This window comes from Amphiprion ocellaris, chromosome 9 (genome assembly GCF_022539595.1).
Source record: "Amphiprion ocellaris isolate individual 3 ecotype Okinawa chromosome 9, ASM2253959v1, whole genome shotgun sequence".
Lineage (NCBI taxonomy): Eukaryota > Metazoa > Chordata > Actinopteri > Pomacentridae > Amphiprion > Amphiprion ocellaris.
The window spans coordinates 26,962,413-26,983,983 of NC_072774.1; the positions used below are offsets into that span (position 1 = coordinate 26,962,413).

The 21,571-nt window shown below is 42.1% G+C and overlaps 1 protein-coding gene across 2 annotated transcripts; it reads right to left on the bottom strand.

Annotated features, from left to right (window-relative positions):
* Positions 1-94: 94 nt before the first annotated feature.
* rspo3 (R-spondin 3) lies at positions 95-14,260 on the bottom strand. 2 transcript variants are annotated; one of them, XM_055013462.1, is made up of 6 exons: positions 13,407-14,260; positions 8,858-9,052; positions 8,045-8,188; positions 7,798-7,959; positions 7,459-7,644; positions 95-1,119 (listed from the first exon to the last, which is right to left on the bottom strand). In XM_055013462.1, the coding sequence occupies exons 1-6, from the start codon at positions 13,504-13,506 to the stop codon at positions 902-904; spliced, it is 1,005 nt and encodes a 334-aa protein (XP_054869437.1). In that variant the 5' UTR covers positions 13,507-14,260; the 3' UTR covers positions 95-901. The 2 variants fall into 2 exon arrangements, with proteins under 2 accessions (XP_054869437.1, XP_023116801.1); XM_023261033.3 differs by having other exon boundaries at positions 7,798-7,944; positions 13,407-14,259.
* Between the last annotated feature and the right edge of the window lie 7,311 nt (positions 14,261-21,571).

Below are 21,571 nucleotides of genomic sequence, written 5' to 3' on the forward strand. Positions count from 1 at the left end.
CATGCTGTGCTGAGTTGCACTTTAATTTGAGGAAAGGTTTATTGAAACATTAAACAAGATGGAGGGCAGATTAAAAAAACATAACAGACACAAGTACAAACCCATTATAGTTTTATTTGACATACAGGTGTTGTTGGTTCCTAGTCAATGAGCTTTACTGAGAGCACAGAATCCATTTACACAAAAGAAAAACCAGTGGTAGATTAGATTTATCACTTATTTGAATAAAATTAGCTTCTGTTCAAGACTTACAGAACATGTTTTCAGTTGTTTTTGACTCCTTTAATCCACAGCATGCAGGCACCCCCTACATCTGTATGTTTTAGTGATTGTGAAGATGTCACAAAATGGCAAGATCACAAAAACTCATTTTTATTTTTTTACTTGACAAATTCTGCACCAAATAAGGAGATCTAAAGAACAGGAACAACAATAATAAACAATTGTTCTACATAATGCTGCAAAATCTACATTCAAAAAACCAAGATGCGCAATGTTGTACCAGAGCCCCATTAAATAACCATATCAACAAGTACATGTCTCTCTGTCCGTCTGTCTGACAGTCCTCCACACAGTTACAGACATTTCTCGCTGATCTTCAGTCCCAGCAGCAGTCTCAGCAGTGCCTCCTGCACTTTACAGAGGAGACACTCAGCGGAGGAAGTGAAGGAGTTGAGACTACAGGGTAGAAAAAAAGACTTTAACAAGTCAATAGTGGCCCAGGCCTTGTGGCTGAATGTGCCCCATCCTGCTTGTGCATAAACAGTATTTTCAAATCATACAGGTAGCAGCAACACCCCTGCAGAGAGGGGTTGTGGGGGGCGAACAGTGGGTGAGGGTGAGGAGGTTTTGGAGCAGGTAGGGTGGGGAGATGACAGGAGGAAGGTGGGAGACCAGTTGACTACTGTACAAGGCCGGCGTCGGGGGAGACCGGCTCTGTGTCGTGGCCTCTGCGGTGCCTGTGCTCTGTTTTGTTCCTGTTATCCGAGTCTTCACGTTCTCCTGTGTCTCTCTCCCTCTCTCGCTCCCTCTTCCTCTCCCGCCGCCCCTCCTGGTTCTCCTTGTCTTTGCGGTTGTTGCGGTTCCTCCGCTCTCTTCGCTCATTCTTCCTCCGTCCTCCTGGAAATTCAGGGAATGGACAAATTAAAGATTAATAATGGGGGTTGAGTTGATCAAGGTTTGCAGCAGTGTCAGAAATGTATCTGGTTAAGAAAAATACTTAGTTTGCACAAATGTTTACAACATTATTATATTGTTGGAAGTCTGGTAGGATAACATACAGTATAATAGTTAAAAATGTCTTGATGTTCCCCCATTGAAAGAAATGTAGATAGACAGATAGATAGATAGATATTAAAATAAGATTCAAAATTACTGGTATTTACAATAGAGTATTGCAAAAGTACAAGAAGGTACAATGTGAAAATAAAACCAATGTTAGGCTCACTTTTTAAAGAGCAACTCTCTTCCTTTTGTAATTTTATTCAACCCAGCCCAATTTGCTGTTGTTAACTTATTTTACTTCATGGTGTTGTAGGAAAATTTTGTCTTTTAATTAACGCAGCAGCTTGTACCTAACCAAAACCACCAGCAGGGTGCAGCTTTGCCTTCTAGTGCAGTGCAAGATTTGCACCACTAGATGCCAGTCTTTATTCACACACAGCAGCCGCTCTGTCCGTCTGACAGCTGTTGCAGTCGTCTCCCTATGATGAGCAGACCTTTGTCCAAAATAGAAAGCCTTTAAATAAACTCCCAATTTATCTGTTCTTGCAACACCATCTCATAAACAAAACCAAGAATTTTGGAATGCTGAAGGTTTATCTCTGCTCGGGCCACAGTTATTAATGATAATAACAAGATCCACCCTGAGGGAGGCTGGAGACAGGACCTGCAAGTGAAAGCAGAGGAGGCCCTTTCCTGTTGTTGTACTGCTGCCGCTCATGTGTGAGTGGAACGGAGCAGCACGGCCTGCTCGGCTGTTGGCTGGCCGGTTGGGGATTGTGAAACTGCTGAAGTAGGCAGTAGGCACAGACACAGGGAGAGATAAACCGGCAGAGAGAAAGAGATCTCTGTCTCTCTACTGTCCGCTTCACATTTGCCCCCCTACGCTCATCGTCTGTCCATTAATCAAGGCAGGTCTCCAGTTGGACCTTGTCTGACCCACATAGTCTATTGGTATGTAGCTTCCTCTGCCTGCTAATCTTCTTCCAGAAATTATGGACGAGACTCAGGAGATGGACAACATGGACACCACAGGGTTCATGTGGTTTAAGTGTAAGGTAGTGAAGAGTTTGGAGAAAAGAGTCAAACCAATGATAGTGAAGAGAGCTAGTTTCATGGATGGATGGATGGATGGAGTAATCTGGCACACTGACTCATTCGGGGTATGCCCCCTGTCCTTTATAAACACAGGAAGTCCCCTTCGCTCTCATTGTTTTCTCTGTCCTGACACCATAACTATTTACAAGTTCAGTGGATTAGTCATACTGTAGCCCTGGTGCCTTTGTCGAGGCAGAGGAGAAACCTAATCCGTGCCGGTGTTGAGATGATTAGGGGAGTGTTTATTAAACCAACCTGCATTTGGTTAGTTGGAACAGTTTCTGATGGGTTTTGTGTAAACTGTGTGTTGACATGTGTATAATGGTTCCCCAAACCAGACACCTTTAGAGGTTTCGGAACATTTTCAAGAGACATTTAACACATTCCCAATAGTCAGATTTCATGAATAATATCATCAAGACCAAGAGACTTGAGGCAAATGAGTGGTTGACTTTGGGAACAAGACAAGGAACTCTTACAGTAGCAGTGTAATGTGGAACTTGTATCTAAGGTGAAATAGCTTTGTTAAGTTCAATAAGAAGATCATACCATGCTCACATCTGTCTGATCAGGAGAGATCTATCAGCACTGATATTATTACCTGATATTGGCCTATCATATACAGTATCTTGTATATATGTTGTCTGATATTTGTCATTATAAAAACTTTCTTTTACAAAACATAATACGGTAAAAGTTGCTTAGGGTAATTTGGAAACTGTCATCACACAGTTTGTTTAGCATAACTCTCACTCCATTGTCCTCAATACTCTGGGCTCTGTCTGCAGCACATGTAGCAGAGCAGACTGTGGTGCAGAGTCAAGCTGTGTCTTCATTGTAAGTTGCAAACTAGTTGTAAAATACATTGCTGGAAAATTAGTAAACAACAACCCAGTCATTTTCCCAACATAATTCTAAAACATATCAACTATCAGAATTTCTTACTCCCTAAAATGGGAATTGGCCCCAACAATCGCTTCGATTCTTGTAACTACTTCTCATGAATCAGTGGCCAGATGCAGTGATTTAATGGAGTCTTTGCTGGAAATAGATGAGTAACTCTCTGTAAAACCCTACTTTCTGTCTCTGTTTATTTCGGAATTAAACTCCCAAGATAAATTGCATTGTTTTGTATATTTTACATTCACTGGTAGGTGTATTTTTAAACCCTAATGGAGTCAGGTTTCCAGTTCAGTGCTAAGCCAAGCCAACAGTCTCCTGGCTCTGGCTCAATATATAATTGACAGACATGACAACTTTTTCATGTAATTCTCAGCGAAATAGCATGAAACTATTTCTTTAATGTCGTTTCAGAAACTGCCACCACTGTGAAGCAACGGAAACATTTAACACCAAGTGCTTGAGTACTCTCTATGGCTCATAAAAGTGAGCACAGGAATATCACAGAAAGGTGTATTGTAAAAGAGCAGCTGTAAATCTCTGAGGTCACTCTTCAGCCTGTCACTCTGGTTATATGATGTGCATCTGCTCGTCTGTAGACTTCATGCTCCGCTCCAGATTTAGTACCAAGACTGGATGGGCTGATTTATTATGACCAAAACTGCACCAAAAACATTTGTGTCAAATTACAGAAAGTCTGGAACCAATAAAAACCTTGTCTGTGAACACTCTCAGATTCTACATACAATTAGTGCCACATCTAGTACACTTTTGATATTTGTCATCAGTACGAGTTTCCTGTAGTTAATGAGCAGGAATGTATGCAGAAAGCTGTTATCCTTTTCATCCTGTGTTATTCCTCTGAAATCCCTGCCCGTGCAGTGTGAACACAGCCACTAGTGTAGACCTGCTGAATTGTCCGTAGCTGTAATGTAACTTCTAGAAATCTGTTGCAGCACATTCACAAAGGACAGGACTCAACTGCACTGACAGCACAGAGAGGGGCTTTAGTGAATGGGCCACCACACACTGTGTGTATGCATATGTGTGTGTGTGTGTGTGCTGGCACAATGAGCACACGAGTGAAAGAGAAATGAGAGCAGCAGAGGATGAATAAGAATCCAGAGAGAGTATTAAATGAACTGAGGAACAAGGTGAGATTAGCAGACAGACAGACAGAGATCAAATGAGAGAGCAAAGGGGCAATGAGGGTAAGGGGAGGGGTGTGTGTGTGTGTGTGTGTGTGTGTGTGTGTGTGTGTGTGTGTGTGTGTGTGTGTGCGTGCGTGCGTGTGTGCGCAGTCGGAGGGGCACTGTGTGTTTTATGGTGGCACATCCTCTGTGGCAGGCGTTCTGTCGTCCGGGGAGCTTTTGGCGGGAGCCAGGCCGGGATTAAAGGCTATGGGCTGTCCCACAAGTGGAATGCCTGCTGCATGGCTGCCAGGATGTCATGAGGGGGGCTGTGGGTGTAACAATCCCCCCCTCATCGACTGGTTGGTGCTAGCTCGCTTAACTGTAGGTTTCTCTGTAATAGGTGTGCCGTGTGGTGGGAGTTCGAGGGGGCACATAGAGAGGTGAGCAGCAGGTCAATCAAAGGACAAATTAGCCAGAATTAACTGGAGAACTTGAGAAGCCGGTGAATGAAGATGCACAAACATTTACAATCTAGCAGTGGACAGCAGAGAAACACAGCAGACGCTGAACCCTAATACACATTCCCTACAGTTTTACAACTTTTATGACGTGATATGCTTAATTTAAAACATTTTTTAAAGGTTACTCAGGACCAACTGGAGGCTGTGATTAAGACATGGTTCTGGAGGCTTCACATACCCTTAAGACAGTAGTTGAAAGTTTGTCTTATTTGCTTTCTTGGCGTACAAGTGAGAGGATCAGTGCCACTCTCTCCTAAATATGTACCTTTACTCAGGTGAAGATTAGCTGCCAACAAAAAATGTCTCACTATGTAACTTCTCATGTTCATGTATGGATTCATCTTCAAATGTGTTAGGAGAGGTACAGCTGCATTATATTTGACTGAAAAGTGACTATTGAATGTTGAAAATGGGGCTTAAACATATTTAGCCAGTTTGTTGGTAGTATTAAATCTAAAAAAAATAATGAAAAATGTTCAGTTGTGTTAGCATTTCAGATGCATTTCATTAGTTAGAAGTGGCCTTTACAAACTGAGCAAAGATTCTGATACATATTTTTTAAAAAGATACATGCTTGTATTTGATCCTGAAAAGTTACATTAGGAGAGAATTAGAGGTTGAAATGGCTTGAAATCACTTGTAATACTTTTTAGGGAGTGTGAGGAGGATTTGGAGGGAGGCAACGGAGGGAAGAAAAGAAACATACAAAGGATCAGTGAATTTTGTAAGGGTCTCGGATGAGGAAAATAAAAAGTACAAGGAGTTGGAAAAAGATGCGTGGTGTAATTGTTGAGGGAAAGGAGGAACGGTAACAACAAAACCACAGGCAGGTGAAAGAGAATAAAATGAGTAATGGACTTAGTAAAGCAAAGTACTGTAGGGAGGAACAGGAAGAGGAGAAGAGGAGGAGAAAAAGAGGAGGAGAGGAAGAGGACGAGGAGAAGGATGTATCAGTGTCGGAGGGCTGTTGGAGGATTACCGGGGGCTCTCTGCGGTCGGACCACTGACCTCCTAGCGTGTGCAGAACGTAAACAGCGAGGAGAGGATGCGCCGAGGCAGATAATTAGCTTCCATTCACTGGGGATTCTGTTGGAGCTGGGGCAACTGGGTAATCACACGAAGGGGTAAAGTCGATAAGCAGGGTCTGTACTGTTAGTCTACACACTTCTTTCTTTCTTTCTTTCTTTCTTTCTTTCTTTCTTTCTTTCTTTCTTTCTTTCTTTCTTTCTTTCTTTCTTTCTTTCTTTCTTTCTTTCTTTCTTTTCACTTCCCGTCTCTCTGTGCCCCTTTCACCAGGCTCTGGCTAGATCAACAGAGCTGTCGACTCCACACTAAAGTCTCGGCCCCGACCCGACTGACTGGGAGCGCCAGCAGGGAGCTTATATGGGGGTCTATGTTTTCTTTGGTGTGGTAGAGAGTGTGTATGTGTGTGCAGGGGATGAGGATGAGGGAATGGATCAGGAGAGAGATACAGATAGAAAGTGAGAGAGAGAGATAGTCAAGGTGACAGAGGGCACATTTCACAGTCTGCCTTACAAATCACATCGACCCAGTCGACTCTCTTCACAAATTACCACCACGAGCAACGGCTGTGTAGTTATTTTAGTGAGACAAAGTTGGTATGTGTGTGTGTGTGTGTCTGTGCATGTATGTGTGTTTGGTGTGCAAATTTGTGCATTTGTCTGACTTGGAGAGGGTCTGTCTGTATCTGGATATGTGTGTGCATGTGTTGGTTTGTGTATGTGTGTGAGTGTGAGAGAGTTATAGAGTGTGTATGTGTGTAAGTGTGTGTATTGGCAGCTGTGGGGATAAACCAATACTGATCCCCTGGTCGCCGCGTGCCTCCCAGGGGGAGGATGTTGATGTTGAGCTGGCTGTTTCTGCTCCAGAGTCAACTGCTTTTTTGCTGCATCACACACACACTGACACACATGCGCACGCATACACACACAGTGTTTGTTCTGTAAGTGTGAGGCCCCGGGGGGCTGGATCTCAGCCTCCTACCCTGTCTGCGATCTGTCATTTAACACTACAGAGCCCAGGCCAAAAAACAACCAGCCGTAGCCACCAACCACCTCAGTAACCACACACACGCAGTACACACATAACACAAGGCGATCATAAATGCACCACAGCATTAGGTTTTCTGAAGAGACGAGCCCGTCTAAAAGCAGTTTTCACTCTGTTCATTAGAAATGATCACGCTATTCCCTGTTTACTAGGAGCAGAGAAAGCGGTTTTGCTGTTTAAAATCCAAAGAGGTCTCGTGGGAAAACACACAACATACCCATTGCAACATCACACATGTGTGTTCCCCCCACTGTCCTCTCTCTAGCCACAATGACAGCCCTCTGAGTAAACACTCATAGTCCTGAGCGGAAGAACGACCAGCTCTGGTTGTACAAGCTGAAACGGCACGGTCTGGAATCCATAGAGAGCTGAAATGGTGCCATGTGTCAGAAATACAGCGTTGGCAGTGAGCATGATGCTTCAACAGCTATTACTACTGACATTTTTTTTTTTAATTTTAGGTTCATGTGCTAGATCAGAAAAGTCTTCAATCTGACAACGTTAATTTTCTTTACCTGGACATTTCCTCCTCTTCACCAGGCACTCTTTGATCTCTGAGATTTCGGGACAGGGTTGGCCAAAGGGTGATGGGTACTGCAGGACTTGTCTGGTGCGGGTCTCCTGTCCCCGCTTGAAGCCGCAGGTTCTCCCAGACCTAGAGCAAGGGCTCCACTCGCTCCACTCACCCACCTCACAGTGCACTGACAGGGAACATATGTAGAGGGAGAGGTGAGGATGGGAAGTGTTTTCTAAAGTTTGAAATGTGGTTGCTCTCTTTTCCTTAAGTGTAGTTTCCAGTTAGAGCCAAACAAGACAAACATCTTTGGCAAGCATTTTTTAAGCACTGGACTGACCTTGTGGTGTGCACTCCATGAGTTTATCATTGGGCTCATAGTCCTCTGGACAGACATGGTGGCACCCTCCACTGAGCTGGTACAGACCTGGCCGGCACCGCATACATGTGTCGCTGTTCACACACGACTCACACTCTGCAGGGCATTCTGCAAGCACAAAATCTGAGTTCAACATGTTTTATGTAGCAGCTTTGCAGGGAAAGTAAAAGGCCAACACCATGTTTCATCCCCGTCCCTGAGCACTCACTGGGAACACACTCCCTCTGTGTGTCGCTCCGGACCAGGCCCTCGGGGCAGCTCTCCTGGCACTTGCCCAGGTGAAGGTAGAATCCTGCTCGGCAGCGCGTGCAGAAGTTCTTGTTGAAGCAGGAGTCGCACTCCGACCTGCACTCTGACAGAGAAACACAGACCCACCGCCAGCGTTTATTTAAACCGAACGAGTTATCGTGTGTGTCCTGCGCGTTAAATATACAGTGTGTCAGTGTGTGTGTGTGTGTGTGTGTGTGTGTGTGTGTGTGTGTGTGTGTGTGTGTGTGTGTGTGTGTGTCTGGCTGGGAAAACAATATAGGCCTCTGCAGGCAGATTTTACAGGTTGGCTTGTGATAAATGATTTTAAGTAGGGCAGCACTTGATTTAGTTTAATGTCGTCAAAAAGAGACATATTTCACAAGGCGACTAGGAACCAGTTTTTATATAATTAGATTGCATACATACACAGGCCATATTTTACAAGATGGTTTCAAAATCATTGCTTGTAAAGAGGTGCGTGTGAAGGGTGGACATAGCCCAAATTTTGACAGTCTCTCAGAACCAGCTAGACTTTAAAGTATGTGCTTGTAATAAAACACAGTTAAGAGACCATATTTAACCGAAGTTTGAGATACTTTCTGTGTGTGTTTGCTGAATCTAATCCAGCCATTCTCCAGTTAATTACACAAAAGACGGGCAACTATTTCCACAACTACTGACTTGTGTTCATTTCAAATGGGAGGAATATTTCCATTAATATACTATAATAATTCTTCGATACAAACCCAGTTTGTTCGTCATTATGACTCACTTGTGCAGGTGTTTCTCTCTGGGGATCTTGTGCCATAAAAGCCCAGAGGACAGGAAGTCATGCACACCCCGATCTGCTTCATCCCAATCCTCTCCAAATGCATGAAGAAGCGTGGCTTGCAGGACAGACAGCCATTGTAGTCGGAGCAGGTCAGACAGCCACCCTGCTGGCACCCTGAGCTCACCCCAGAGATCTCTGTTGACAGGAGCAGGAGAATGTGTTTTACATGATGCATAATATGGAAAATATGAAGATTATGTTATGAAAGCTGTATTTATCTTAATGCATAGTTTCTACAGATATTTTGAAGAGATCCTGGCATTTGATCAACCACACTTCAGGGGTGGACACTCAACTCACACACAAAGCCCGTATGGTCTTTAAATCAGTTGCTTTTGTCACACTTTCTAAGTCTTTTTGCAGTCACAGTAGCATTTTTATCATTTATTACTTGAAGATTCTATTTTATTTTGCAGCCTAAATGTATCTGCCATAAAATCTCTCGAAAAAAATTATATTTCTATAGAACTTCACTTACTTTTGTAATACTGGCCAAACCCACGACCAGGACTCTAAATCCTGATTTAAAAGATTTGATTCATGTTTGTAAAGCACATAAATGCAATTTGTATAGATGCATTTTATTTTATCAGGTTGAATTTGTTGCTGTTCATCAGGCTAATAACTATCTCTGAAATCCACATTAAACAAAATACAGAAGTTATTCAGAAACAACAACTTTAGTAGTGGATTTTTTCACAACTGTGCATGCTATGTCTCCTGTCTATTCTACCAACATCAGTGTTTTTAGGACTACACTCCACTTTTGATGTACTACAAGATTTGTATATCAATTTAGTGTATGTCACAAGTCAGTCCTTCAGGTAACAGTTAATAGGATAAAGATATACTGCAGGTTTATATGACGGAACTTTCAACAAATCAGTAAAAGAATCACCAGTGCTGAAAAGAAAAACTAATGAAAATGGGGAATCAGTCCAGAACTGCATGTTAAAGCATGAGACCGCATTAGTCATATGCAGAAGAGTTACATTACAGAATTATATCAGACAACCTACTCACTGTAAAAGCAATTTAGCTGATAGTCTAGTGCCAACGGCAGCAATTTATTCCATGTTTACAGCTCTGTGTATGTACATTAGTGCTACACTGTTTAGTTCTGTTGATATATTTTACAGTAGAGTTTTCATCCCCCACTCGACACTAATATGTGAGATAATTCACCAGACTTTGTCCTCCAAGGACGAGAGCCCAGGTTGTAGGTTTTAATGATTTTAACTGTATGCTGACAGCTTTGACACAGACCTTTTTTATGTCTCCCAAGTTACAGCAAGTTTGTATCAACATGATAGAATGTTTAAGTTATTGACTGAAAACAATGAGCCCTATTAACGCATGGGAGAAATATCAATCCTCCTGCAAAAGCTTGCATATGATATCTGTTTCAGTATCTGATTGCAGACAGACCACAAAGAGGAGTAACAAAGGAGGCTCGGGTCATTCTTCTGAAAACCACCAGATACACATTATAGGTTCTGTGCTGTTGGATAGTTTCAGAGAGGAAGTTTGAAGCTTCTGGTCTTTATGCTTCAGTTACAGGATCACAGTCTTTATGAGGATACAGAACATTTCTTTAGAAATGTCATGCTTTAGTTAAATCTGGAAAGTGGTACAAGGCTGTGGAGTTTGAGAAAATAAGCTCAGGGACAAGCATGTGACTGCCACATATTTATCCTTACAAGGAGTGGCACCTGTGACAGTATACAGGCTATAGCCATGAGAGACGTCTCATGTTCTACATATTTCTTCACCCGCTGTATCGCTGCTCTGTTCCCAAAGATGATGTTTTGAAAATGTTTCAGCAGTCACATATGGCAGGTAAACTAAAAGTAACCCCAGTAAGCACCCAAGGAATTGGCTTTCCTCTCCAGCCTTGGCATTTCATGCCACTGACTTACGCTGGCCATCTTTTTCAGTTCAGGGTTTAGCTGCCAGTTTACCATAGATCACGGATACTTTGTTTGAAATATCTTGACTATCTGTACAACTGCTGTCCATTTGCCACATGTGTTCCTGCCAAGCTGCTCTGATTCACAGAAGCCTTAAGACGCAGGAATTTGGCCTTGCCCCTGCGCTTGCACCAACGAAACCTCAGCTGGATGGCGGTATCTTGGGTAACATACCAATGAAGTCGCATATGAAATAAACACATTCACACTCACGTACAAAACTGGTTCACGGAGAAAACAACAAAACAAAAAGGGAGTTAGAAAACATTACGCTCAAGGTGTTGAAAGCCTACCTCTTTAGGATTCTATCATACAACACATTCAATTTACAAACTCTACTCTTAAAACACTCACATTCATCTCTGAATTGTCTTCATAAAATATGTAAAACCAATGGAATTCCAACTGTTTGCATCCAGGCCTTCATTTTTTAATGCATCATCACAGACAGGAAGCTCAGAATTAGGGTTCTGTCTCTGTGTGGTAATTTTGGCCTTTTAACTGGATGGTCATTGACTCTCCATTCACTCTTACCCCCTTCTTTCCCTCTAAAGTCTGTACTCGTTCACCCCTTCGCCAACTAATCCCTCCATCCTCCCTCATATCTCAGGAAGTGTTAGATATCTGCATCTTTGGAGGAAGTTTAGATTCCTAGAAGAACTCATCAGTTAATGGTTACTCCTCACTGTACGCAGGAATGAAATAATGCTTTAGTGCTGCTATCTGACATCATGGTCCATATGTGCATATACTCTAAAAACACATTGTGGTATATTATCCTGAAATGAAGCAAACTACAGAAGCAAACTGACAAAAGAATCATGTACATGCTGTTTTCTGTCGTGGAGCATAATTGAAGAAAAATATTGCACATGCATTCCCAGTAACCTTCCTGCTTTCACCTGTCTCACACTGTGTTGAGGCTCTTTAATAGATTTTTTAAAGGGATATGAACTTTAAAAGAGAATTTAATCTGTGTATTTTAATGCACTATATACAGCAGACACTACAATGTCTACATTTTCTACATTTGTACAGTGCAAATACAGATTTAAATTAGAGTAAAATCAACTCCTTACATGTGCTAGGTAAATTTGACAGTAGAAACTGTCCACATTAGGCATCTGAGCTCTGTGATCAAGTGTAAAGAGAAAAAGACAAAGTGAGACGTTTCAGTCCCAGGTGGCATGCATAAAAACATCACTCTGAATGTCTATTATTGCAAATCACAGACAGTTTTAGCCACGCTGGCAAGTGATACATGGAATATTCCAGTTATCACTGCTCTTCTCTAACCGAGTTAGTCACAGAGCACATCTGGAGACCCTCAGTGATAAAGTGTGCGTAGGAAGAACAGAAAAATATACTTTATTGATACTTATTTCATAGTGTCATGGAAAAAAGCTGGTCTTAGCTCAAGAGTTGAGACATAATGTTGGAGCTCAGGGAGATATATGGGAGATGAAATACCTCCAGACTCAGTGTGGGACATCTCTGGAGGTTGATGGAGCCAGCTGTCAATTCTGCACTTACTTACACTTTAAACAGTTTTAAGAGGAAGATTGGACATGGTTCTAAATGATGAATCTGAGTTCAGTTTCTGACTGGCATGGACCAACATCAGAAAAATCTTTGCCCCATAAATTTAAAAATGTTGCAGTTTAAGCACATAATTCAACAGGCACGTTACATCACCTAATATGGGAAATGAGGCGTGAATATACATTTAAACACATCAGCCCTAAGAGTCGAGAAACAAACTGTGCCTGAAGTCTGCTGCTGGCCGCTAGAGAGCGACGGGAACCAGGAGACTGAGCGCACAGAGCAGCGGCTGCAGGCTTCAGGTGGCACAACAATTAATTAATCCAATTAAGGCTCAAAGGTAACGAATTAAAAGTGCTCTACTAATGGAGAAATTACTGACGGTTCAAGCGGGCCATTCTGTCAATGTATTCATAGATGTACACGGTTGCACTGGAATTGGACGAAGAATCCAAGAATAAACCCCAAATTTGTAACATTAATATGGCAAATTTAACAGCTTAAACTTCATATGCAGAAAATTAGAGTTAGGAGTGTGAAAGTGATGATATATAATATTTTTTCCAGTGTAGGAGAATTACTACAGTGACCAAACCCGTCAAAAGTGCCGTTTTACGCATCACCCGAAATTTTATTTGGTTATATCTAGATAAGCTCACCCACTGTCGGTGTGCGTAAAGGTTTGTTTGGCGACTATTAACTTAATCCAAAAAATCCCAAATCCAGGTAATATCGCGAGGCTATAGTTTAGACATTTAGAAAAGGCTAAATATTGCAAGATCAGTCTTGTTGGTGAAAGAATGCTGGTTGAAGACTTTTGTGACCTTACAGTTTTATCAGGTTTGTAGATCTTCAATATGTAATTACATTAGATACCCATTCAGTTAAAAGTAAGGCAAACAGCATACAGTTACATAAAAAGAGTGTGACTTTGTGCACCAAACGCCAGGCAGCACGCCGCACTTCAGTTTACTCACGTTTATGCTGCCGGTGCCTGGAGCTGCTGTGCTGCTGACAACCAGTGTAATCCATGCAGTGCAAGATGATCAAAACAAAGGAGATCAGTTGTAATTGCATAGTAGCCCAGAGGTGAGACTCGTACAGCTAATGTCAATGTTCACCAAAACACTTGTCGGATAAGATTCCGTTTTCTTCCCCACGCGGAGGCAGAGTCCGGAGTGCAGATAATTCCTAGACACAGCAAGACTCCCAGCTATGTGGTGATATTTGGTGATGGTAGTGTACGGTGGCCCAATGATGCCTGGGCCACTTAGACTGTAACATCCTGGATAGGGTCCACATATGTGCCAGAATGAGTCAGGGGTCTGTTATCCTCGCTGTGATAAAGAACATTCCCTCCAACAAAACCAAACGCACCAAAAAGCTTTAATGTCATCCGTTGCGCGCAGGAGGAAAGCAAACATCAGCGTGGGTCAAAAAGGATGAGAAGAATTATTGATTAAGGATTAACAAGAAGTTTGAGATGTTAAATCCATGTGTACAACTCCAAATTGACCTTTCCCTCCCTGTTCCTGTCTCTCTAGAGTTGAGATGCGCCGTGCGTCCCGGTGTGGATACGCTGCTGCCAGGCGCGCTCAGGGTCTCGGCTTCATCTGAGCATCAGCTGAAGCGCAAAAAGTAAAAAGATCAACGCTGGTAATCACACAGTTTCTGAGATGAACGTTTCGCAGGTCCTGCTGTCAAACACACACACACACCTTCTCCCTCCTCGCTGTATCTGAGCTGCAACTGAACCAAAGTAAATCTCCGCAGTTTCAGCGCTTTTCTGCTTTGCGTGCAGGACCCATTCACTCCCCTCCCGCCGGCCCGCTGATGACTTCAGCCCTCTCTCTCTCTCTCTTTCTCTCTCTCTCTCTCTCTCCCCCTATGAGCTCCAAAGTTTATTTAGAGGGCATGCCCCCCGCGTCAGAGAGACAGACAGACAGAGAGATACTGGTTATTTCAGCGAGGGTTTACTAATGTGCTCTAAGCGTCTCTGTGTTTTCTGTTTGAATCTGAATACTCACCGTTTATAAAACGACTTCACACTTCTTTGCAAACATTTATTTCCCCATGTTTAAATGGACACTACTGCTTGTAAATCAGTTTCTACAGTTGACAGAAGACGTGCCCCCCCCCCCTCCATAAACAATAAAATTACCGAACAATCTATAAAATCCTTGAAGATGAATTTGCTTTGGTTTGGACACAATCCCAGCAGCCGCATTACAACAGTGCTAAGAGAGAAAAAAAAGCTCCGGTCTGGCGGCAGCTGTTGAGATGTAATTGCGTACCTTTAGATCCATTTTCCTCTTTTATTTCAGAATGAGATGACGTTGCAAAGTCAGTCCAGTCATACTGTAAGTTTGCAGTGTCTTATATCAATTTTCAACGTGACATTTGAGACTGATCCGCAAAAATCTACATAAAGATGTGCTAGTTTGCTATTATTTCATGCACCATGTAGCCTATAAAATACATTAGAAAGTGTAATGAATTAAAATGTTCTTTTATTCGGTGGCAAAGATGGTTTGGTGTCTAGGGAGAAAATGAAGCTGCAGCATCTCATCATATTACCTCTAGAGGGAGTTAGTTCCATAAAAGCTTGAGGCACATATTCCTGACAGACAGTATCAGTGTGGTGAACTGTAGCACACCTTTCTTTAATGAGTCCAAATCTGATGTTTTTTTGCCGTGTAGTTACACAATATAGAGGATCATTCATGAGAATAATGGCCTATCAAAGGTAAAAAATACATTTCTTACGACTCTTTCTAGTATTTCACATCAAGAAAACAAATGTACATAAATTTGTATAAATAGATCGGTCTTGTTAGCAGATCTTTAGCATGCAGATGGAGATAAAACAATTTTGGATGCTCAGGTGATAAATTCTCTTCAATGTGGAAACGTTGCGATTTACCTCCAGGTTTGTGAGGCCGCAGCTCAGCAGTGGAAAAGGGGGCTGAAGCCTCATTTGTCTAACTAGTGTGTTGATGTTTAGGGGGAACAGTATGCACAAGTCCAGTGCTTTTCCTCCCTGTGGCTTCTGGTCTTCCATCAGTCACTGTGCTGAGAAAAGCAATGCAAACACAGCGCGGCTCTTTCTTTATGGGAATACTTCCCTGTTTGCCCTGTACTAACTCAGGACCAGGACAGTGAGACATAACAGAGATTGATGCATTGTTTTAAACCCTTTCACCTCCACTGAGGCAGACTCCTGAATCTAAACTATAACAAGGATATTAAGTGATGCATTATAGTTACACAAATTAATACTTTAGTGTTTGACAACTGCACTGTAACACCACTATTGAATTTAGTCTGACTGAAGGTTATTAACAGGTGTTTCTCTGCAAAGCAGTTGCAAAAAATGGTGAAACTTCCAAAATATTTTGATGCAATCTTATGAAAAATTATGAAATCTTCCACTTCCACCTCTCCTTAGTCCCAGTGGTTTGTTGTAAGGGATATAGAGGAATAATGCTCGTCTTTGTGTCCCAGTCTAAACTACCCCTCCATCCCCTGGGGGTAGGAGTGTGTACATGTGTGTTTATGTGGGTGTGTATGTGGCACTGGGGTGAGGAAGGTTAAGGTCACTTGGTCAGTCCCTGTGACCGTCCAGTGAGAGAATCAGTCGACACCTGTAAATGAAGTCGGGCAGGTGCATAAACCCTCCTGACCAAGGATGGATGCACACTACAAGTTTTTTTTTCCTCTTTAATACCACATCTTGTCCTATTTTAGCCTTAATCTAATTTCGGCCTTGTTCTCAGAAAAGAGTTTGTGCCCTCATCCTTGCTTTCTTAGTGTTGACACAGACGTAGAACTTTTGAATCCTCAACTAACATTTCTTATGTTTTTGTTCACAAAACAGACACAAGGCAGATTGGAACAGGAGCTTTAAAGTTCTGATCCTACAGTATTGTAAATTATTTACTTCCATAACTGTGAGAATTACCACTTGTGGTATAATGGGTGGGTCCATTGTTAAAAATGTTGAAATCAAATAAAAGTGCAAATGCCTGAAAAACAACACTGAAATGCAATTGTGTGGCTAGACAGTGAAGACATCAAATATTCTTTTGTTAAACTTCTTACTGTTAAATCAAAACGGAGCATTAAGGCAATGTAAAACTCCAATAACTGAGTTGACTATTTACACGTCCACCAGACATTAAGGGTATGTCTGACCACCAGATAAATAAAAGTCCAAAACTGACTTTCCCTTTTGCTCTGTCCTGGTTTCCACCAACTCCTGAGGACGATATCTGGTTCTTTAGCTGTTAAATGCTTTTGTTTGTTTGCATTTTGTTTGAGCAAATGGTGTACAGTTGATTTATCAATGAATTTTAGCAAAATTATGTTGTTGTTTCCCTTAAATTTTGATTACAGCACCTTTTAGGGAGTGTCAGCAGCACATGAGTCTGGGATTTAAAGCGTGACATGATTTAATTAAACTCCTCATTTCCCAGCCACAAAAAGGCCCATCAATCAGTCAAGCAGGTGTCTGCTCTGTTATACCCATGTGACATTGCACAAATCTATTCACCTCGACATTATCAAGAAAATCCTACAAATCCTCAGCCGCATCAGAGCGGTGAGCATACCAGGATGCCACAAAGCTCATGCCTATGATCTCCAAACTGTTCATTCCCCAGCCTATGACTCATAAAATTCCCAGATGACAGTGACAATGTTGATTCACTGTCCTGTCATCAGCTTATGAATTAGGTCGGGCTCAGTGTGGACAGCAATTGATACTGGGGTCTGTGAAAACATAGTGGCTCAGTCTGTGGAGTTAGAAGCAGGGTTTTTCTGACATTGCATCTATTAAAGCTGCAAATATCCCAGCAGCTATCATGCACATTCTCTCAGCATGAAGCAAGCAGCAAGAGATGGTGTACAATGTTACAAAAATAGACCTGAATGAGCACACGCGTACACAAATACAGGATCTAGGAGTTCTAATAAATAAGTATTGATTCTTGAAATTCTATCGTACGCACAGACAAGCAGGATTAGATTAATATAAACACGACTAAGACAGGTGTGCGTTCTGTGGGGAGGAAAGTGAGCAGACCTCATCCTAAATGTGTGTGTGTGTGTGTGTGTGTGTGTGTGTGTGTGTGTGTGTGTGTGTGTGTGTGTGTGTGTGTGCTGGGGGTGATTGAGGGGATCATTTCATAGTAAGAGGGATTGAGAAGGTAGTCAAGGACAGATAATCACTGTGAGCAAGAGCTGTCAGCTGTACACACAGAGGGAAAGCAGGTCAGAGTTTTGTATAGAGAAGGTCAAAAGAGAAGGGCACTGTTTCTGTGTGTGTGAGTGTGATGTGAAAGGAAATTCCCCATCTTGAAACTTATTTCCCTCAGATAATGAAAAAGAGCAAAACAACCTGTGTTATATTTGTGTGAAGGTAATAGTGTGGTGTAATCTGCCCTCCACAACTTACTCCTAAAGAAGCAGGTGTAGAGACATTTTGGTAAATATGCTTTACTTTCTTGCCAAGATCTAAGTGAGAAGTTTGCCACTTCTCACATACAGTACCTGCATGTTTATTTTGAATCCGGAGCCAGGAGTTGATAAGTTTAACTAAGCATAATGACTACAAACGAGAGAAAACAGCAAACCTTGCTCTGTCCAAAGGTAGCAAAATCCACCTAGCGTGTTGTATTTTGTGTCATAAATCTGTACACAAGCTGAAGTCCAAAAACAACTTAAAAACCTGAGTTAAAGGGGATCATGTGCCAGACTATGTCTTGGCTTGAGAAGTGACTTGCTGGGGTGTTGTCATGAATTTGAGGTTGCCAAGCAACCAGCAAAGCACGCTGGTCAAGAAATAATCAAACCCTGCAAATCCTCAAATTACTCTTTTTAGACATGTTACCTTTCTGACAGGGCTGGGCTTGGTGTTGTCATGTTTGCAGTTTTCATGCTAAGCTAAACTAACAGCATGCTGATTGTAGTTTCAAATGTATTGTAAGGATATGTGAGTGGTTTCAATCTTCTTATGGAACTTGCAGCTGGAAAGTAAGTGGCTGATTTTTAAAAATGCTGAACTACTGCTTTAAGAGTGTGTCTTCTGAAGAAATACAGTGTTGTTGCAAATGGTGCTGCACTGATCTTGCTGTTGGTGTGTGTGTGTTATAGTTTATGACTGTGCATTTGGATGTGTAAGGAGAAATGTGCACTACTTGTGCATGTGCTGCACCGTGGAGCTGACCCCAGGAGGATTCCCCCACAGCAGGCCTGACTAATTTGGCCATGAGCGTGGCATTAACTACACATTCCTTCCGAGCTGGTGTCTCCACGTAGCTCTCTACCTCGACAGCAGCACTTTAAATAAACTGAGCGCAGGACTGTTAAGGCCACAGCTCTCTGTGTCTGACCGCCGGTACGACCTCGATTGATGTATTTCCGCTTCTTTTTAGCTTCCTTTTGAAAAGCACGACTGCCCGGTGAATTGCCAAAGTGACTAGAATGACAGGAGAGGGGGAAGTTAAGAAAGTCCTGAGTTCACTGGGGTGAGGAGGGGTGTTTTTATCCTTAAAAAATTAGAGGAAAAGTCAGTGAGCAAAGCCAGCAACCTCTTGACAAGAGTGAGAAAGTTTATATATTCTCTTCCCTCTCTCACTGCCCCAGTGTTGGGTTTCTTATGAAGCCGTGGAGAGACAATGACAGCATACTGGGGATCAAACACTGCTACCCAGGAAATTTTAATCATCGGAGCACCACCAGCTTTTTTTCCCATCGGTTGTTGCCGGGCAACAGGTGGGGCAGACCCCAGGTATTCTCTGTATGTGTGTGTGTGGTATTTCTGCTGAGGGAATAGGAGGGTGTGCAGATCAGAGTGTGTATAGAAGAACCTCGGGGTTATTTTATTAATCTGCATGGGGAGTCTTTTCTTTTCCTCCCCGATAAAATCCTTTCTACTCATTCTTTATAGCAGGCGGCCCGTCTGCCCTCGACTTTTGTCCTCCGATCATTGGGCTCTGCAGGGACCCGTGTCAGGCGTCGCCCTCTAAGGCGGCCTGTGTGAGAGTAGGTGTGGGTCTGTGTGAGAGATACACAACTCTGTAATCAGTACGGAAAGTTTGCAAAGCTGCATCTCTCTGGAAAACCGAGTTTATCATGCAAATACTGTAAATCATTTTTGTTGACTTTTTACAGCACACATGGTCCAGGAACAGCCCTCAAGAAACTTCAACATTACTCGCTATAGAAAGTTGAAAGAAGGCAGATGGCCTGAGCTTTATTTTTCTAGTGAACAATTTCCTCTCAATCTAAGGGGTTCTAATGGAAAGAGCTTGAATTAAAACATGTGTGAAAGTACAATTTACCCCTTCGTTTCTCACCCAGGCAGAACAACCCCGGTGAACCACACTGCAAAGCGAGTTTCTCTTCTTATAAAGCAAATGAATTCAGACATTTTTCCATCCAGTGAAAAAAAATTAGGACTCATGCCTTCTTCCAGCAAAGCTTAGTGTTGGCTGCATCTGCTCGGCCCCCGTTACCGGTGGCAGATTTTGGGTTGTTGATTTCAGGAACGGTTGAGACAGTGCGGTTTTAACAGTCAACAAATAGCTTCTCAGATGTTCCACACATTTAGTCATTGGATTGATGCTTTTCTTCTCTAAAGTGCACTTGGTAAACTTTTGAAGTCCTATATGTTGCATGGTTCCAGGGTGTTTTGACTCGGTTCAGTTGGTTCTTATTGCAACGGAAGTATAATTTACAGCACGATAAAATTGTATAATTGGATACACGGAAACTAACTGTTCCATTCTGAGCCAAGAACACTTATCCAGACAGCTTCCACCTAATACAAACAAAATACTTCAGACTTCTGAGCCAGACTCAGAGACTGTAACTATGCAAGTGGCCCTGTTAGGTTGTACTGAGGCACAGTGGTGTTGAACATCAGCATGCCAACAGTGACAATGCTGATAGAATGTTCAACACGTAAAATACTTACCCTGTGCTACATCTCAGTTTCGAGTGCTTGCATGCTAACATTTGCCAAGTAGACGTAAACAGAAAGCACCAACTAAAGCTCAAGAGGATATCTTTAGTTTTACAGGCTCTTCAGAGTATTGGGAAAATAAAAAATTTTGATGACAGAAGGAAACCTGAGAGGTTCCTCCAGTGAGGAAGCTGCCAATTTCATAGGAATCCATCCTGTAGTTTTTAACTTAAAAACTGAAAACATGATGCTCACAGTGGTGCGAGAGGAAAAGTTAGGGGATCACCAAACTCAGCAGATTCATGGATGTGGATTTATCTTCTGGCGACCAGGAATATCTCTTTAAGATTGTATGTTAATACATCTAAGAATGGTCTGGATTGGCTGACTTAGATCCACTAGTGGTCTGCCCAGTATGAGATTACATAACATTTGTGAAAGTCTGCAACAGATAGTCAAACTGGCAGTGATCTTATACAAAGAAAATAAAATAACATCAGCATTTGTCATGCTCTGTTCTGGTTGAGGTTGGTCACCTCTATAGTAACAAAAAAACCACAGAAAATCTCTCCTCCAAGAGGCTCTAAAAATGAACAATTGTTGAGTATTCACACACAAGCAATCCATTTCACGTTTGAAACCAGTCATATAAAAATACCCAGGAACCATAAAACAGCAGGATTCAAGGGCTGGTGTTTTTTATAATTAAAGCCAAAGCTTATTCCTGCTAATGACCAGAGTGGGAGTGTTCAGTGGGGACAGTACATGTGGGCTGCACACAGGGGAAGTCCAAATGATCTGCAGTGGCTGGAGAGAATAAAATAAAGATAAAATAAGAAGAGCAAGATTGACAGCAACAACTTAGGGAGCAATAAATTATTCAGTTCCAATGATATAGTAAATTGCAATATACAGCACGTCTCCATTGGCATTTAGACACTTTGTGAACCTATGGTGTTGTACACTGTATTGGAAAAATTAATGTGTGGTAACATGAGTGTAATTTAAAACACGCGATGTTTCAACATCAGAAAAATGAACTACTACAGTTATGATGAGGTGAAGTTGTGATACTTCCTAGAATTCAGCTTCAAATCATTTTCAGAGGAGGTACTAATCAGGGAGGGTGATATTTCTAAAGTTCTCCTTGAAATACAGTCACATTATTTACCCAGA